Raw genomic sequence first — 18,987 nt, 5'->3', positions numbered from 1 at the left:
TCAACTTCTGTCTCTCTCTCTTTTAACCTTTTATGCTAATGGTAGTTCTATACACCACTGTGTATGTGTGTAATATCCTCAGTTTCCACACCCACAGCGTACCCAAATGACTATTAGGGAGGAAGCAGAAGGCTATCAGAGTGCTAACACAGTTGTTATTTCCACTTGCAAAACAAGTAGGGTTTTGTATTGAATGCCTTGGAAATGTTATAGTCCTCATTTTCCGATAGGCCATTCTGGCAGAAGGGAAACTCTCAATGACTGGCTTGTGGCAGAAGTTACAGCAGGCTGAGTTCACACAACATGCTAAGCCATAAACAATGTTTTATCTGCCACAATGGCTCCATTCAGACAACCCACTGCTGATTTTCATTCACTGCACGACACTAAGGATCAGGGAAGACGCAACTGCCAAACCTATACAGCTCGTTGCTTAGTTATAGAAATGGAATTAGCAAAAAACACAGAGAAGGGCAAAGGGTATTTTACAAGGTGGAGGGAGGGGAGCACGGGAAAAAAAAGTATCATTAATGCATAATTATACCTCAAGTGAAATCCGAGACACTCAGCCATAATCTGAACTTAAAAAGAAACATGATGCCAGCTTTCTAACCTCATTAATTTTAAGACAAAGGGGCAACAACTCTTGTAATGGTAAAAAATTAAAAATAATGGCAAGGGGGAATCTAATTAGTTCATGTGTTCTTTGAGTAAGCAGAGAGCTACAAAACCCATTTCTGCAATGAAAAAGCAGCTTAGCCAAATTGTCTCATTGCAAACAGAACTTTTATTTTGCTTAATTACAACAGACTGCAACATTGTTTTCCCAAGCATTTACCAGACAATCTTTGTAGAGCAATTCAAATGAGCTTTGTTGTTCTGGGAGGCATGGTGAGGATGTGTGTGCCTGCACAGTGCTCTATTAAAAATCAAATATTTTATTTTGTACTTGAAAATAAAGGATTATTAATGCACATTCAGTGCTGAAATCGGAGGCATTTGAATGTGTTTCTTTTCTTAATTAGGAGAGGGACCAATACCAATTCAAGTCTGAATCCAAAGATGGCACCTAGTTGCAAAGGAAGGGAGGAAAACAAAATGCTGTGTGTCTGCTGACATTAGCAAATGTTGAATTGGCTGTGTCAGACCTAAGAAAACTGCAACTAATAACCAGATGCCAATGATTTTCTTTTTTCAGTGTGAGGGTGCGTGAAATACGCATGAGAAATAAAATGTGAAATCCCTGCATATTTTTCTGATGGACTAACTTTTTGCAGGTTGGGAGAAATGTAGCAGAACCCACTGGTGCTGTTGTCAGCCAAAAAGAAAGGTAACCTGTTACTCTCTTCTTTGCCTTAACAAAACTGGAAAAAGGGAGAGAAGCCTAACTTAATGAGAAATGGAAAGGATATTTATTCTTAAAAGGAGAAATGGAAACATATGTGGAGTCCCGGGTGCTCTCTGAGCCTTGTTGTTTTCTTGCAGACGTTTCATTGCCAAACTAGGCAACATCTTCAGATGGAAACATAGATTAGAAGAGGGATTCTGAAATTGTGGGTCATGACCTTTTGTGGTGTGGGGGGGGTCTGAGCAAAGTTAGCACTTGCTCCCATCCTGCCCAAGATGGACAGCCTTTCCTGAGCTGCTAGTGGTGCGCTGGGCCATGTGTGAGATCCTTTCCTTTAGTAGCCTGTGGGTTTGTCTTGTGACAATCTACCCCTGAGTGCTGCCAAAGGTGACCCAATTACTTCTTGCAGTAGGACAACTCTGAGTTTTGGTGCTGAGCCTCTGGGCTGCCTGTCAGCCTTGCGAGGTAGTCCAGAGAGGAAGCATGCCCAGATGAACTAATTGTGCTTTATTGTAAAGTTGCATTAAGATAATGTCGCAAGTCTGAAAATACATCTCTCCACGCTTGCCTTTACAGCCCAAGACACTAGGGAGGGTCCCTTCTGAGATGTTTGCCATGTCCCCCTTCCTTCTGTGGGCTCAGCTGCCTCTTATCTGACCATTGCCTAGTCTGCAGCTTTTCCTTCCGCCTCCCAAGGTCATTCCCACACACCATTACACTGCTCCCGGAAGACTGAACAGCAGGCCTCTCGTCACAAAGTGTCATTCTCCTGTAAGAAGCAGAAAAGGTACAAGGCTTGGGAGCCTTGGAATGGGCCTGCAGGATCAGAACCCACCATCATGCCCCCTTCCCCCAGGAAGAAGCCAAGAAGATCTGCCCTTGGAAAGTGAGAGTCGGCAAAATCCCGAACTGGCTTGCCTTGGACACCATTCAAGAGAGTGCAAGAACTGTTGTGGCAAGCACAAAGGCCACTGCATTCATGCACACACACACACACCCATCTCCAGTAAGTTCTGAGAGTGATCCAATTTGGAGTGTACATGCTTGGTTTATACACACACAGCTGGATGACTCCTACTCTGTCTGGACCAACTGAAAGCCATGTTCACTGGGGGGAATCACACAAAGTCTGATTGTTGTAGTGGGTCATGGCCCCACAATGTTTGGACAACCTTTGAAATGCAAAAATGTATTCTGCTTTCCACAGATTGTCAGGATGGAGCAATCCAGAAGCAATAGTTACTGGCATCTGGATGCCTCGCCCGAACATGGGTTAAGTAGTAAGGAAGAAGTAGAGATTAGACACGTGTATAGATAGAAGCTTGCAGCTCAGAGCATTGAAGAACAAAGAAGGGGGGTGAAGGCATGCATTCTAGCACAGCCGCTGGAGAAAGGTTTAGACGAGAATGCACCTCAAGGTCGAGTGCCTGGCACTTTCTGGAACGAGGTGAAAAGGTGATGAAAGCCTGAAATCGAAAGGGAATTTTACCAGAGAGTAAATTATAGCAGAGGAGGGGGGAAGTAGGAGAGTAACTGAAATGCTTTTAAGGGACAATTTGGGCACGAAAAACCATTCGTAGCTTCACAAGAGCTTGGAACCATATCTTAATAAAGAACTTTCCACACTGTATATCCTATGTGGCGTGTATTGAGAATTACTGCTTTAAGATTACAAGGACCAGGAACCTCACATTAAGTAGATTTGCATTGTTAGGTATGTCCAACTTCTGAGGTGTTTCAGATTTGAGTACAAGGTCACTGGGGGAAAGGCCCACCCAAAAATCATACAAGGGAGGCACTCCCAGATTTCTAATTATCCTAAAGGGCTAGCTGTTGTTCTGAACAAAACTGGAATTCTAAATGTAAAGTAAAAAGAAAAAAAATCTGATGTTAAAGGCCTTATCAAAATTTAACTGAACTTAAAAAAAAAAAGAAAAAAAAAGAGGACACCAACTTGTTATAGGTCACTTTCCTGAGAAGTGATCTATCAAGCTTTTCAAGTAGGCAATAGAAACCATCTGCAGTATTCTATAGGAAGAGAACTTTTTGGAAAATGAGAGCAGATGGACATTTGTATGCAAAGGAACCCTCGTTCAGTCCTTGGCATATGTAGGTAGACAGGTCATTAAACTCTGCAGGCTGAGCTCCAAAATAAGGAATATGTTGAAAGGCTTTAATAAAATGACATGATACGTACTGTATGTCAGAATGTAAACCGTAGATTATTAGAACAAACTGTAATTCTTTTAAGATATATATATTTAAATAACATTTCTAAGTAAGTTGTTCCTAGAAATCATAAACAGCATTTGGATTTAGTTGTAGCTACAGTACATCCCTTTGAAATTAATGGGACCCCATTCAGTGCAGTGGCATTTCCCATGAGTAACTTAGTTTGAGTTACAAAAGCTAAACACTATCAGTTTTGAAATGCAGCATCAAAAGACAGCAGCAGAACTGTATAATAACAATACCTCAGACAACTGATATTAATACTATATTAAACAACATTTACTTTTTTATATTTATGGGACATTTTTCCCAAGATTGAAAAAAGGGGGGGCAGGAAATGAAGCTAGCTGAATTTACCCAGATATTAATTACATTCAATGGGATTAGGCAGATTTTCTTCCCCAACATACTTTTCATAAAATGCTAAATATTCTGTGGTGGAGTGGGTGAATAATAGATGCCCCACGTGTTGTGGGAACTCAACTACTATGTTATCAGGTTGTGTGAGTGAGGCCATCCCATTAAGCCATCTTACTGTTTATGTATTTGATGCACACATTATATGTACATCACCACTGTCTGTTATGATTAACAAGTTATGCATACCCAGCCATTCTGTTCCTTCTTAACTTGAAATAGGAATACCACACTCTAATTCTAAAGAAAGTCCCTTGAAATTCAGCACTGGTGGCAAGCCATCTACTGCTGAGCTGAGCTGAGCTGCTGCTGGTTATATCAGACAATTGCTCCTGAGCAGTTTAAGAGTAGCAGGACTCAATTCTTGCCTCTGATTTCCCAAAAGGTTTCTTCTCTGGAACATGTGATGGTTAAGACCACCAGAGGACATAGGCTTATTTTGGAAGTGCAACAAGAGAAACTGAGGGGAGTGTGCTGGGGTCTCTCCCCTGGCTGGATTTTGTCACCTGAGCAATCCAGTGCAGTTCAAATTAATCTCTGCCACACCTTTGAAAAAGGATAATAAAGAGCTACAAGTACTTTCAAATGAAGCTTGTCTTTTGTTGATTACACGATCACATCCATGTTGATTTCTTGGCAACAGTAGAGAAGTGGCTTGACATTATCTTCTTCTCACTATCTAAGTACTACCCAGGCCTGAATCTGCTTAGTTTCCAAGTCTAGAGTAGGTTGGCCAACTGATGCCACCTACTTGATCTCTAAAATACTAAATCCTAGTATTTAATAAGTCAGGGTTGTTTCTTCTTGCTGTTTATGCTTTCACACTTTTTAGAGTACCTACAAATGAAATACCACCATTGGTATAGTCTTATAACCCTCCTCAGCTCCAGTTCCACACTAGAGCTGATCATGGAAGAATTCTGACCTCTTTGCTTTTCTCAAAGCAACACCGCCAGAAAGAAAGAGTTGAAAGCCACTGTAGCATTTTATGAAATACCCAAAAAGCAGAAACTTTTCTTCCAAATCATTTTCATAACATGCTGAATCTTTTATGGTCGGGTAGGCAAATCAATGCCCCATAGAAATGGTTAGGAAAATGCCTACCAAAAAGTCAGAATTAAGCTACCCCCTCTAAGGGATAACAGGTGTGTCTCAATTGTCTTACCAGCTATGCTGTCTTTCCCAGCTTCTCCTACAGATCAAGGTCTTCCTCCTTGCTCAAGATTTCTACTGTAAGAAGGCTCAACACTTTTTGACAATGCTGGCCCCCAAAAGCTACAGGAAATGATTTTATATCCCCCCTCCCCAATGTTTTTTAGCTGCTCTCATTGCTTTTCAGCTTAAGAGGTTAAAACTGGAGAGCCATTAAGTCAAGAGCAATTTGTGGTAATATTTGTACATCTTTCTTGCATTTTTATGTTTCAACTCATCTTTATTGTATGGATTCTTGTTTTGTTGTCTACCAGCTTCTTAAATATGACCATTGTTGTCAGCTGCTGTGCTGTGCATAGCTGAAAATTGTTTAGAAATTCCTTTCAAAGCTGGGATTCTTCAGAGAAAAGTGTATTAGATGCTATATTTTTTAAGACTGGGGTGTCTTACAGTAGAGCCCCTTCCCTAAATATGCTTCTCTAACATCACTGCCATATTCCCAGATTGCTGGGGTAGCAAGCTATCATGTTTTGCACCAAAAAGCCCAATGTGGCTATTTCCTCAAGCTTATGTTCAACTACTGAGACTTTTGGGTACAAAGAAACAAATTCCATCACTTTTCTAAAGAAGTAGCTCTGAATCCTAGTTCAATATTTTTCTGATAGTGTTCCAGGGATGCTAAAAAGGTTTTTAAGGTTAGTTCATGTTCCTCCCATGTTCCTCCCTACATTTAATGAGCAGGAAAGATTGGCTGAAAACTGCCAGCAAAGCAAGTCATCTAGGCTCCTAATCATATGCAAGGCTCTAATAATTTTGGCTCCTTCCTTCCCTTCCCCACTGAGTTTCATCTTTTTTTCTTCTTTAATAAGGAGAATGTGAGACTTCCAATTTCCCCCTTTTCTCATTTCTTTTCAAACTTCCTTTTATACTCTCTCTCTCTCCTACCCCCACCTCCTTGGTCTATTCCAAAGGTCAGGGGGGAAAGACACAACAACTCTGGGATTATTGCAAAGAAATGGACATATACAATGGCAATTGTGATGGTTTATATAGGAACTCTTTGAATATTTCATTTCCCATGTTTCCATACAATTCCTATATTTTCTGGTTATGTCAATATTGAGCTTGTGTTGGGGGGCTAGTTGGCAGGAACACTGCACATTAAGGAGTAAATATATATTGACAGAGTTGACCTCCATGAATAAGCTGATGTGGAGGACTATCCCTAACACATCTTAAAAGCAATCCCTTAATTCCTTCCAATAACACATCAACAAGAAGTCTCTACAGATCTATATGAGTGTACAAAACATTTCATACTTGAAACTTTTTGACCTCAAAATCCCCCATTCTGAACTTGGAGCTGTTCAGATCTTACTGGTAATCTTCTGACTATTCCAGAAATGTCCTAAACTCAAAATGCCCCCACTTTTAAGCTCTGATCTCCTGTCTTCAATTTGAAACAGAGCTTCTTGGTGGAAAAAAGCTCTCCTGAAATGATCAGAACAACATACGTGCAATTCCAGTAAAGTTGGGACCAACACATTTGAAACTCAAACTAACCGTTTGAAGATTGGAAGGTCTTGATTTAAAATATGTTGCATGCCTGAAATGGGAAGCATCTCTTTTCTTTTCATAGCAAAGGGCTATCTTGCTTTTATATGCTATAAGCAAACAAAGGAATGAATCATGCTTGTACCAACCTGACATTGCTGGAGATTCAGGTATTTCTAAAACAGAAGTCACAATGGAAACACAGGGAGGGGAGAGAGGGGGGGAGGAAAGGAAAGGATAAAGATGTAGTTCATATTTGCAGACAGTTAAACGAACAGATGGCTTTGTAGAAAAATGGCCCAGTTTATGTAAGCAAAAGTATCCAACAATGATATTATGGATGTGACAGACATGACAACATGCAGTACAATCACTGGAGTGGATGGCTGTCATCTAAAAATTTAGAGTAGCCACATGACACTGCTTGGGTTAGCTTTGAAAACTTGATAATGGAAACTATCTTGGATGTGTTGAGATCTCAGCTGGGACATTGACTTAATTCTGTGCTTGGAAAATGGAGAATTTGGGACAGAAAATTGACCTTCTTGCTTAGGTACAAGCTGCAAATGTTCTTGACTTGATTTTAAAAACTTATTTCTGGATTTATGCAATACACTGAAGTGTACACACTGAAACAAATGGGTAAAACTAAGCCACCCCTCCCACACAAATAATTATAGCAAATGTTAACCAAATTAGCATTTTTGGCAAACACATCTCCTTAGTCGATAATCCTGGTTAAGTAGGTTCTGCAAATACAATTACAGAGTCCATCAAGCCCCAAATCCTGTCCTGAACTATGACCAGATTAGAGGGACTGTAACTACCGGAGTATTGTTGGAGCAAGAGATACCTTGAAGCTCAGTGCTTTTTACTGGACCAACTTTAACACTCTTATGGTTTGAGAAGATACTGCCTTGACCTTCCCGTTAAGCCAATACTATCCTTCATATCTTATTTATGTATTTGCTTTGTCCAAGAATCTTTTCCTAGAGAAATTAACTCTTGAAATACCAAATGTTGCAAACTTTGTAAAACAGAATCTGCAGTTTCCAGCCAACTCTAAAAATCTAATTTTGATCCCTCCTAGTGATCTCATAAGCATATACACACACTGTGCAATGTGGATATTCATTAACTTTTCTGTCTCCATACAAAATGCTTTAATGGTCAGTGTCTCAGACGAGGTCCTTTCTTAGCTGTCCCTTTTTGCTATTTTTTTTTTCCTGTCCACAATTTGCTCTTGTTGCGCCTTCCAACAGAACAACTGAAAGACCAATAGGTGGCCTGTGTATATTCCGGGGATCTGTGTACCTACCATACAGAATTATACTGGCATTGGTGTTTCCCAGTTTGTTGATGGCCACACAGGTATAATTGCCATAGTCCTTCTCTGAGACATTAAAGAAGGTTAATGTGGACATCCGTCCTTTGTTTTCAATTTTCACGCCATCCAGGCCATTAGCTAACCTGCAAGGAAGATAACACATGGGCACAGATGAATACACAATAATCCAGAAGTGGAATTCAATACTTTCAAGCTTCTAGGCTGCAGCTACTCAATTTAAATCTCACCCTTGGTCAAAGAAATTGGCATGGGTAGTATCCACATTTTTGTAGCAACTCTTTGAGGTTGGCTGGGCTGTACAATAATGGATTTCCAAGGCCATCTGGCAATTTTCAAGGCTAAATGGGGCATTGAGGTTTGTTCTCATCCATTTCCTAATCCAACACACTAATCATTCCAACAGTTCCTCCCCATAGTGCCCTGTGTTTTTTCAGCAACAGCCATATATTTATTACTTTACTTGCTTCAGTTCTAAATCCTTGAAGAGCCATTGGCAGTAGACTGTAATATTCTCTGCTGATCAAAGACTGTATAAGGTAACTTGCTATGCTCATCATAAAGGAAGTATGGCAAATGGCTGGAATTAACATTAACATATTTAGACTAAAACTAATGTAATAATTACAGTTATTTAATATCATTCATGTACATTTGTGCCTAGGATATATAATGCTCCATTTTTTTTATTGTTTTAAATGAGAGAGGCTGAATTTAATGGCATGCATGAAATTTGTCTTAACGCAGACTTCCTCAGATGTCTGTCCTCCAGCTGTGTGGACTGCAGTTCACAGATGTCCTCAGCTAACATGGCTGTTGCTGAGAATTCTGGAAATTGAAGTCCACGTTAGAGAAGGTTCCTTAACAATAACAGGATACAGGAAATGCACGTGATGATATGTGCTTGGGCACTCTCTAGTTATTTCACTTGCATCAGAGTAGAGTTTAGAGTTCAAATGAGTCCCCAAAGCTGACCCAAGGCTCTGGGTACAAGTGCTGATTTGACTGATAACTTCCCCTTAACACAAGGAAACCATTTCTTCCCAAGGATATACATCTGCCCTTCTTGTTTACTGATTGATTAAATTTATACGCCACCCATCTCACTGTGCCAGTGACTCTGAGCAGCTTACAAGTAAAAAACACCATTAAAAAAATCCAATGAAAAATATACAAAGTTAAAAAGTTAAAAGGACAGAGGGAGCATCCTCAAGCCACCAACCACCCCCAGGGCTGCCTACCACCACTGGATCCCAATGTTAGTTGACAGAGCCAGGTCTTAATGCTCTTCTGGAAGGCCAGAAGAGTGGGGGGCAACCTCACCTCAGGGGGCTAGATAGGGTGGGGGCAAAGGCAGAAAAGGCTCTCCTCCTGGACCCCACCAGAAATTCTTTAGCAGACAGGGTCCATATCAAGCCGTTCCTGCCAGACCAGGTGGGATGGGTCGATGTCATGCCATGAAGGGCTTTAAAAGTCATAACCAACACCTTGAATTGTACCCAGAAGCACACCAGCACCCAATGCAGCTCCCGCAGTAGAGGTGTTACATGTGCAGCCTTGGAGCTGCCCGTAACTGCCTGTGCCACCACATTCTGTATCAGCTGCAGCTTCTGGATAGTTTTCAAGAGTAGCCCTTCTTAAGCTACTCCAATAGTCTTGAAAGACTGAAAGTACCTGGTTTCTTCTTTAAACCACTGAAATTCTGCTACTGGGACAGCTGAGGCCTCACAACGCAAGATCCCCTTCTGACCAACTGAAACACCTGTATTCTTAGGACTGGAGATGGATGGAGGATCTGCAGAGGAAAGGAAGGTTATTTCAAACTTTTCTCCCAGGTGTCCTTGTGAATCCTGGGGTTCCTGAAGGGGAATTATGTTGGCAAACAGAATCAGCTGGATTCAAACTCAGGGAAGTTGGTGGAAAAGTGTTCTAGAAGTGCTGAAGTGGATGAGTCTTCCCTGTCCTGAGTTTGTTCAAGTGCTTTGGACTGTAGCTCCAATAGTCCCAGCTGACTGAAACTGGGAATGAACAGTTTTGTCTGTCATTTCTCCCATATTTCAGTCCTTTCCATCTCATTTGACAATGTTGGAAAGTTCCATCAAAAAATAAAACTGGACAATAGTTGGACTTATCAGGAACACCTTTCTGGTCACCAAGTTATAGACAAGAACTTGAAATTACTCCAGGACAAGACAGAAATGTAAGAAAGGGCCTATACTTTACTTGATGTAATCCAGATCTGATCTAAATAGAGCCTGCTACTTGATTAGGATAATGTGAGAATGATGTGCCAAAGTGGCAACACGCTAGCATTGACCTGACACAGGCTTTTCAGTGAAGTCAGACTAGGAAACTTTCTTTTATGGAATTTTTGTTTGGGGTGGTGGTGGATTTGATGGCTCTTGAATCACCTCCAAAATGCCAAGAACCTTTCAAAATGTACAGTACCCATTTTAATAGTTAATATTGTTTGGGCCTCACATTGCTAATGAAGCTTTTAAAGAGTGATTGTCCAGAAGGGCAAAAGGCATGAAGCATAATGAAATGTATGTATGTGATGTTCTTATGTCAGTTTGGAAGACACAGAAATAGACTTCACCATGCTTCTCCTGAAAGGTGGAGATTTCTTAATCTGTTGTGTGTGCATGGTTAACCATCAGTGGAATTTCTCTCCCACTCCATTTTAATTTTGAATTTCTCTTCAGAAGAAAATAAAGAAGTAAATGACAAAAATCTCTTACTATGTATTCTCCCAGCTGCTGTGGTAGGAATGAACTATTTCATTTCTGGGATAATAGCTAGAAAATGTCCAGCTATTAATTTATAAGAATTATATGGCTAGATGGCACACCTGTAGTTTAGATCCTGTAGGTGCTGTTCTAATAGGATTTATGCACTTGGTGGAACAAAAGTGTTTTTCTGCTGAATGTTCTAACATAGCTAAGAGACAGAGCTTGTTTTTTCATGCACAGAATCTTTGTTTCGGTATATCACATTTCTACCATAGAAAAACCAGATAATGGATGAGGACGATGTTTCCTTTCATTCCTACATGGAGAAGTTGTACATGAGAGAGGGAGTCAGAGGAAGGGTTATAGAGAATCATCTGACCTGCAGTGAAAGAATTCCTCCTTCTTAGAGTGAGATGCATCTTTTTAAAGGCTCCTCAATGAGCAGTGAAACAAGTTTGGAGACCTTGAATGGTGATCCAAGCCCCCAAGTCAAAAAGGACCCAAAAGTGGCTTAGCAAATATTAGTATCAATGGTAAAACAGGCTTGTATCAATGGCATTCAATCAATGGTTCAATTCAAATCATTCAAATGATTACATTGGTTTTGTTTTGCTTTGAAATGTGTCTGCTAATGAATGAATCACAGGCTGGCTTAGATATGCTGAGGACACACCTAGTGAAACCACTGCCAAATCAGCCATGTCTAATTTAAGTCACCAATGATTTCTGTGCACCATTATTTCTTCTTATTTTAGCATTACATAGGAGCTGGAAGAGAAACTGACTGGTTCATACATAGTCCACCAAGTCATAAACCATGATTTACAATCCATAATGGTTAGGTTCTTGCAGTGCTAAGCCAAGATTAGACCTTAGCGTGTTATGTGAACCCAACCAGCCTCTAGCTTTCTTAAGGTACATCAGAAAATCATCTTGTTTATTCTGGACTTGTTGATTTGAACTCAATTGCCTCTGTTTCAGGGATAAAACTTAAGCCTCTCCTTCCATGTTAGCTGTGAATTCATTAGTGGAAGGCTGGTATAGTAGCTAAGAGCATGAGGTGGGAGAATCACAGTTTACCAATGTAAGCCTAATGCCATGGTTTAGATTTGGAGTAAGTCTCACTGAGAGCCCAATGGGAGCAGCAGCACTTTCTTCCAAGCCCAAAGCACGTTGCAGTCAGAGATTTATACAGTAGCTTTAAGCGAGCTGCTCTGAAATCTTTACATTAAATCCTTTTCCGCGGTAGGGGATAATTTGAGTGCCATGCCTTACACAATTACTGCAAATAATATCAAGATACACATGCATCGTGCTTGAAAATGCCTTTTAGAAAATCTGTTGCTCCTTCTGTGAAAGAAGACTATGCATGGAAGTTAACTTACAGTTTACCGTGACCTTCACCCTCCGAATATCAGGTGCTGCAACATCATTAACAGCTGTGCATTCATATTCCCCAGACTGATCTCTTGTGATCCCTGTGATTTCCAAGTACTCATCATCACTTATAAATCCCTGACCTAGAAGAGGGGGAAAAAAAAAGAAAATAAAAATATTGCTTCTAGTACAGATATCCTCCACTTTTATAGTCAGAACTATGCATGTCTAGGCATAGCCAACTGTCAATCATTTCCGGGTGGAGAATATGGCATTTCACAAAAGTTGTTCATGGGGATGATAAATCACCAGGTTCTCTGCAATGGCGGGGACAGATTTTTGCTTTTTTTTTTTTGGCTGTTCTTAGCAAATGGCCCATTATTGTCTATCCTCTGCTGCAAGGAAGAGGAGGATGTGGAAGGAAAGTACGCAGACCTTGAACCTATTTGCAAACAAGTGTCACAGAATGTTCTTTTTATGGAAAGAATAAAAATTCAGAAATTTTGCAGGGGGAAAAATGGTATCCTTTGAGAAAGTTTGGTCCAAGTCAGCAAGTATGGGATACTTGAGATTTTTGGAAGATTTCACAGATAATATTGACAATGGATTTGGGGCCTCATCCAAACTTTCTGTTCCTATTTTGGGTTAGTCAAATACTCTGTACATGATTAGTTTTTCAGTTTTTCTTTAAGGAACTATACATGTCTATTAAACAGTACCAACAACCTGGTACTGTTTAATGCGTGTTAATACTTAAGAATTCATCAACAAAGCTAGCTACTCATTGTTAGAAAGAAAAAAAATCCAAATATTTTATTTTTCCTTTCTTGCTACAACACCATACTGGAATTAAAACTTCTTTAAAAAAACAAACATGATCTTAGTTTTCATTGCAGCCACAGGAAACTGCCCTTGCTGATTAAAAACTGAATGACCAAAACAGCAGCAACCCTTGCTGTGATTATTCTGCTGGTTGAAATGGTTAAAACTCACAACTCAAGGTGTTATTTCTGAAAATGAAACAGGTTGGCTTATCCTGAATGACAGTCAATGAAAATGATGCACCTATCAGACACTCGGTGAACTTTTTGTTTTCTTCTACTGCAAGGAAACAACAATGCTAATGTTAGTTATGACTGATAACTAAATACCTCGGAAACTAGAATATTCAGATTCACAAGCTTAATAAACCGAGCCTGCAATCCTGTGTTCTCTGATTTAGCCCCAGGGCACCAGGATGGATTAAATTGTCCCTCCGAGATTGCAGACAGAGCTCCAGTCTTGGGCAAAATAAAATGACACAGATACTTTTTCCTGTTCCTCAGAGATCCTCTGAGGTTGTCACTGTTGGACACAGCTGTTGAAAGAAGCAACAAATTGCTTCTTTCATGATGCAGAATAGAGGACGTATCACCTAGTGCCCTTCTTTCCATCTCTATTCTGCTGCCATTCTGTATATAAAAGGGTTGAGGCTGGAATAACCTAGTATCTTGCCCATGGGGACTGTCCATGTTAATTATCCACATAATTATTTCTAGTGGTTTTGGAAAGTTCTGTGCCATAGACAGATAGATAGAAAATGGAAATTTTTGACTGTTGTTTAGATCTATCTCCTTGTTTTGCCTGCCTTTCAGAATTGTTTACTGGGTACGGTAACAACAACAAAAAAGTCAATATGGTGGCCACTGTCCTGTTTTAGGTTTCAAACACGCACAGAGTTGCTAGGTGATAATAGCAATTGAATCAAGGCCAAGTAGAGAAACAATCACTAAGCAAAGAAATGTAAATCAAAGCAGAGTCTCTTGGAAGAAAAAGCTTGTCTATGTAGTTTCACTTTCAACAGGAACACCCAGAAGGGAAGTCAAAATCCAATCCAAGGTTCAGGGAACCAAGCCAGGTTCATCACCCAGTTCCCAAGGTCAGAATTTCAGGGTTTTTTTGTACACAAGCAGAATACACAGGAATAACACACCAGAGCAGGAAATCAGCTGGTTGTTTCCAACAAAGAAGCATGGGTCAGGACTGCCTCTTAAATCAGGCTGAGCCAGCTATCTTTAATTAAGACAATTACTCCCTTGCTTGGTAGAGCCTCATTGACATCTTTGCTTCACTCTCTGGTCTATATACCGAGTTCAAGGGCTTGGAGGCCATACCTCATCATCTGACTGCTCCAGCTGTTCTGATGGTGCCTGGGTTTGATCAGCCTCAGGTGATTTCTGGCTTGGTGTCTCCTGAGGCTGATGTTCCATTGGTACAGCTGGAACAGCTTCTTCAGAGTCAGAGTTTTACCTGGAAAGAAACCTTGAAAAGGTAAACAAAGTAAATCAAAGTTTTTAGCTTTTGCTTTCTTTTCTTGGATGTCCTCTGAACATTTCCCTGAAATGTGACCTTAAAACTCCATGGGTTCTCATGCTGTAGCAACACTGGTTAACCAGTCAATTTGCAGCTCTCAGACCCCAGGAAAATGCAGGAACACAGGCATAAAATCTTGCCCATTCTTTCTCCAGACAGGCTGCCATATTAGAAGGGGAGTACCCCCTGCTGCTCCAAACAGAACACAGGCTTTTGAGAGGCAGGTTGTACAACTTCACTCGACATCATTTCCTGCTGATTCACATCCAGCATCCCACAGAGCTTTTGCCAGTAACAAAAGGATGGTGGACTGTAGCTAACACAAATATTGTTTAGGTGCTACCAATCTGAGGTTTCTTTCATTCCACTTGTTGTGAACAACTTCTCTGATATTTGTGCTTATGTAAAACCTGGAATTTCACTAACATAGAGGAAACTGTTTTTGTTCCAGCTTTTTGCAGAGTTTATCTGCTATACATGGCAGCTTGGCTGAAACTAGAATGATTTATGCCACTGGAAGACCACTCTTGCTTTGAAACAGGAGGATCCATACCCTTATCCATTACTGATTAATAAAATAAATGCAACAAAACCTTGGAGTCTAGCTCAATTCCTGTTGGTTTCATCCATGTAGTTTTATTGGCAACATTATGGAATTGGATTGCCATTGACTTTGGGATGTTTTCCTTTTATAAAGTTCTCCATTAAGCTCACAGCCCTGGAATTCTCAGATGGTCCCGCATCCAGATGTTAACCATGACTGGCCTTGATTAACTTTGAAATTATTTAGTTTACATAGATGATTAAACTATTTATTTACATAAATTTAAAGAATGCTTGACTCCAACCGACTCTGGGAGCCTTACATAATAAAATGTCAGAAGAATAAACCATCACATGATCTCCATAAACAACCATATGAAACAACATTAAAAATTTATAAGGGTTCACCCACCATCCCGCCTTAGGAGGAGAATAGCCAGATTTTCAGCACCTTTCAGAACATCACCACCCACGGTTCACAAATAGATCTTATTGTTAAAAAGGAATCAAAGTCCTACGTTCAAGATTTTTTAAAAAATGAAACTAGAAGACCAAGACCCTTACACAGAAGAAACTGGATGGACAGTTTTTCCAGTTGTTGCTGTTGTTATTGCTGTCGTTGTTTTACATCTCAAGGGCAGAAGTCTCCCTGAGCAGCAGCAGTAGCAGAAGAGGTGGATTTTTCTGAAATTCTTTTCTTTGAAACAATTTCTGGAGCAAATTCTTTTTCATGAAATTGAATAAGTATGCAATAGAGAAAAGAAAATGTGGGATAATTTGTTTGCCTGGTGGTAGATATAACCATATAGAAGCGGTAACCAGCGCACAGAGGCAAAATAACCATCCCCCGTTTTGTCTTTTGAGCCTCATAAATATTCCTCCTTGTTTTGGAAATGCTAAATATTTTTAGGCAGTGAGAAAATGAGTGCAGGAAGTCAGAAGACTTTTTCTGCCTTGAAGAAATAAGCAGCAGGACGGAGATGATAAAAAACCGAGGGCTCAGGGCAAGATGGGGAAGCAGCTTGCATCCGAAACTCTAAAGATGGCAAAATAATAAGGGGTGTAAAAATATGAAGAGGATGAATGCTGAGCTCACTTTGCAAGTGAACCTTCTCTGTAATGATCCAATAATCCTGAGGTCATCATGGGTCTGTCCTATCCTCCAGTTGATCTCTATAAAAGATAATTGGAAGTGTAAGAAAATAGATTTGATGAGCCAGCGACAGAAATACATAAATAACAGAGATGGTTTCTTTTCAACACAGAAGGGGCCGCAGGAAAGATAAGCTCAGGTTGCTATATTTGTGAGATAAGGTTCTACAGGGATACAAATGGTCACTTTCAGAAGGAGGGTATGTGACAGATACTACGCCATCAATCATGGGATGCTGGAATCATGTCAGCATATGCATCAGCTGCAATGGCAGGTCACCAGTATCAGCTGAGTGGAGAAAACTTGTTCAGTTGCAGGCTGCATTCCTCCAGCAAAGATGTCTGCCTTAGAAATGATTGGAATCCCTCCACTTGGGTCTTCAAGGAAAACTCAAAAAAGCTTGTGGCTCTTTGACATGCATCAAAACTTACAGAGGAAGGTCAGTAGCAATGCAGAATCTCTTGTGATCTTCGTTCAAATTTCAGGAAACTTCTGCTCAAGGATAAACCTCAGAAATTCACTTTGAGGACTTTACCTTTGCAAAAATAAGCATTTATTTTTTCTTGAAGTCCTAACTTTAAGAAACACTCTAGTTTTACTTAGGTGACCCTCCCACTGGCTTCCTTCAAAAATTCACTTAGATTTCACTTGAAGAAGCATTCATTTCTGTGTTTTGAAGATCATTTTTTATAAGAACTCATATAGATTTATTTTAATAGCCCATTACTTCATTGGCTGCATTCAAAATGGGTTGGTTCAGAACCATCATCACTATTAGTAGCAACTAAGTGCTATTTTATGGCCCCTTGGATGCTATACCAGGGATGGTGAGATTCTCTGGATTATCCCTATGTGGTCAGAGACAGGGATAGCATGCAGCTGTGAAGGTATAATCTCAGATGTCTTACCCAAAGCAAAACAGACAGACATAAACATTTATGAATAAACCTGGAGACCCCTTCTAACATGGAAAAAAGAGGAGACCCCCCTTCAGAACAACAACAAGAAAGTAATCTGTAGAACATAACGATACATCTTCACCCTTATTAAGAGGTGGTCTATGATACACAGCACTAAAGTTAATGACAAGTTGTAGTGGCAAAGCGCAAGACCATTGTTATTTCAAGGAGTTAAGTGACATATGTTGATTTTCTCCCTCACACGAAGCAAATTAGAGCTTATTTTGAGTTATACTGATGTTCAATTGGCTTGTTTTTATTTCTGTTTGGCATGAGGGGGGAGGTAAGAGAAAACCCCAAGATTGCAAGTTTAAGAATAAGCCCACTCCTCCAACAGCCCTCCAGAACATATCTTTGTTTGGAGTGGGGGGAGAGATAAGAGAAAACCCCCAGATTGTTTTTGTTAAGCACTAGCTTATCTGTAAAACTTCCCAGGCTCTTGGATGATGTTATAGACAGGTGTTTTGGGGCCTTGGGAAGCTTCCTGGTCAAGGTCAGGTCTTGTAGCCTGCAACCATGGAAACATGGTGACGAGGTTTGAAGGACAGACTTTGATAAAATGCCTAGGCTTGCTTTTGGGGTTTGGGAGCCTGTGCACAGACCTGAGTGCTCTGTGCTGTGCATATTGAGCCCCCCCTGGAGTATCTCTGTTGTCCTTATTAAAGGGCTCCTGGCAGCATATGGGAGATAGGGTGTCACCTGGCTTGGTATGTATGATTTCTTTCTGTATGCTATGCTTTTTGTTTAATCTGCCTAAAGTAACTCTGTTTGCTTAAGTTTATAATAAAGCTTAAAGTTTCTTTATCCACTGGTGTGCTTTGTCTCTGGATCTAAAAGAACTGATTGCCTGAGCACCTGATCACCTCTTAGACACTTGGCAGAACACAAGTGCAATAAACCTGTTGTTTTGTTTTGACATAATAAATGCAAGCAATTGGGTTGTGCTGAAGCCTTCTGATTTCAAAAAACCAGCTTAGGTTCAAGATCTTATTGGCTTACACCACAGCAGAACTCTTCATTTTCTGCTTCGTCTAAGTGGGAAACACTCACATGCCCAGAGGCAGCTTGCTAGGGATTCTGCCCTTTTGTTAATGTTACTAGAGACTTCAATACATTTGCACTAGATACCATGTAGTCCTAGGCCATATCTTACAATGTGCCCCGTATCATCACCCTTGGGGGAATCTCCTGTATCTACTTCTCCTGATGAGAAGTAATGGCATGCGAGAGGAACAGAGTAAATATCAGGGAACAAGAACATAAACGTAGTTCTACAGATACTATGAAATGTCTGCCTTTCCCATTTGCAGGATATTGTGTCACTGAGTAGCATGAGCTGTTTCTTTTTTGTGAGGGTGGCCATGTTTTTTACAATGTCCTGGAATGCCACAAAGTGGCATTCTTTGCAAAGGAAAAATAGTAGATAAAGAGTTATCAAAACAAAACAAAAACAAAGCCTCGCTCCATTGCTACTCCTTGCTGTGGGAAATAACACAATCCCCCAGCTCCACATTATATGATTTATCAAAATGTGTAAATTGGCTCTCAGTTCAGACATAATTAGGACGGAGGCAAGCCTTCTAGGAAAGCATACAGAGATACTCAAATAAGACTTTGGTTATAATAGTTATATTTTAGTAACATACCAAGCACTCCAGTAGAGCAGACCAATCACATTCACATGATCTTTCATTCCAGCTATATTTAAAAAAAAAAAAAAAAACACAGCCAAAGATTTTGTAGTCTCATAATTAATACAGAGAGACGAAGGCAACTCCCAAATGGCTGAATTTCTTGGCAAATATAGCCAGATGGCACTACAG

General features: G+C 40.2%; 1 protein-coding gene across 1 annotated transcript in view; it reads right to left on the bottom strand.

Moving 5' to 3' along the window:
* The window catches only part of OPCML (opioid binding protein/cell adhesion molecule like), a 292,279-nt gene that overhangs the window by 10,162 nt on the left and 263,130 nt on the right, over positions 1-18,987 (bottom strand). Inside the window, exons 4-6 of the mRNA XM_063311140.1 lie at positions 12,166-12,300; positions 9,723-9,843; positions 8,022-8,173 (exon numbers count right to left, since the gene is read on the bottom strand). Of these exons, the coding sequence (XP_063167210.1) occupies positions 8,022-8,173; positions 9,723-9,843; positions 12,166-12,300 (408 nt within the window). The remainder of the gene's footprint in view (positions 1-8,021; positions 8,174-9,722; positions 9,844-12,165; positions 12,301-18,987) is intronic.

Source organism: Candoia aspera, chromosome 9 (genome assembly GCF_035149785.1).
Source record: "Candoia aspera isolate rCanAsp1 chromosome 9, rCanAsp1.hap2, whole genome shotgun sequence".
Classification (NCBI taxonomy): Eukaryota; Metazoa; Chordata; class Lepidosauria; order Squamata; family Boidae; genus Candoia; species Candoia aspera.
This window is presented reverse-complemented; position numbering and strand designations above follow the sequence as displayed.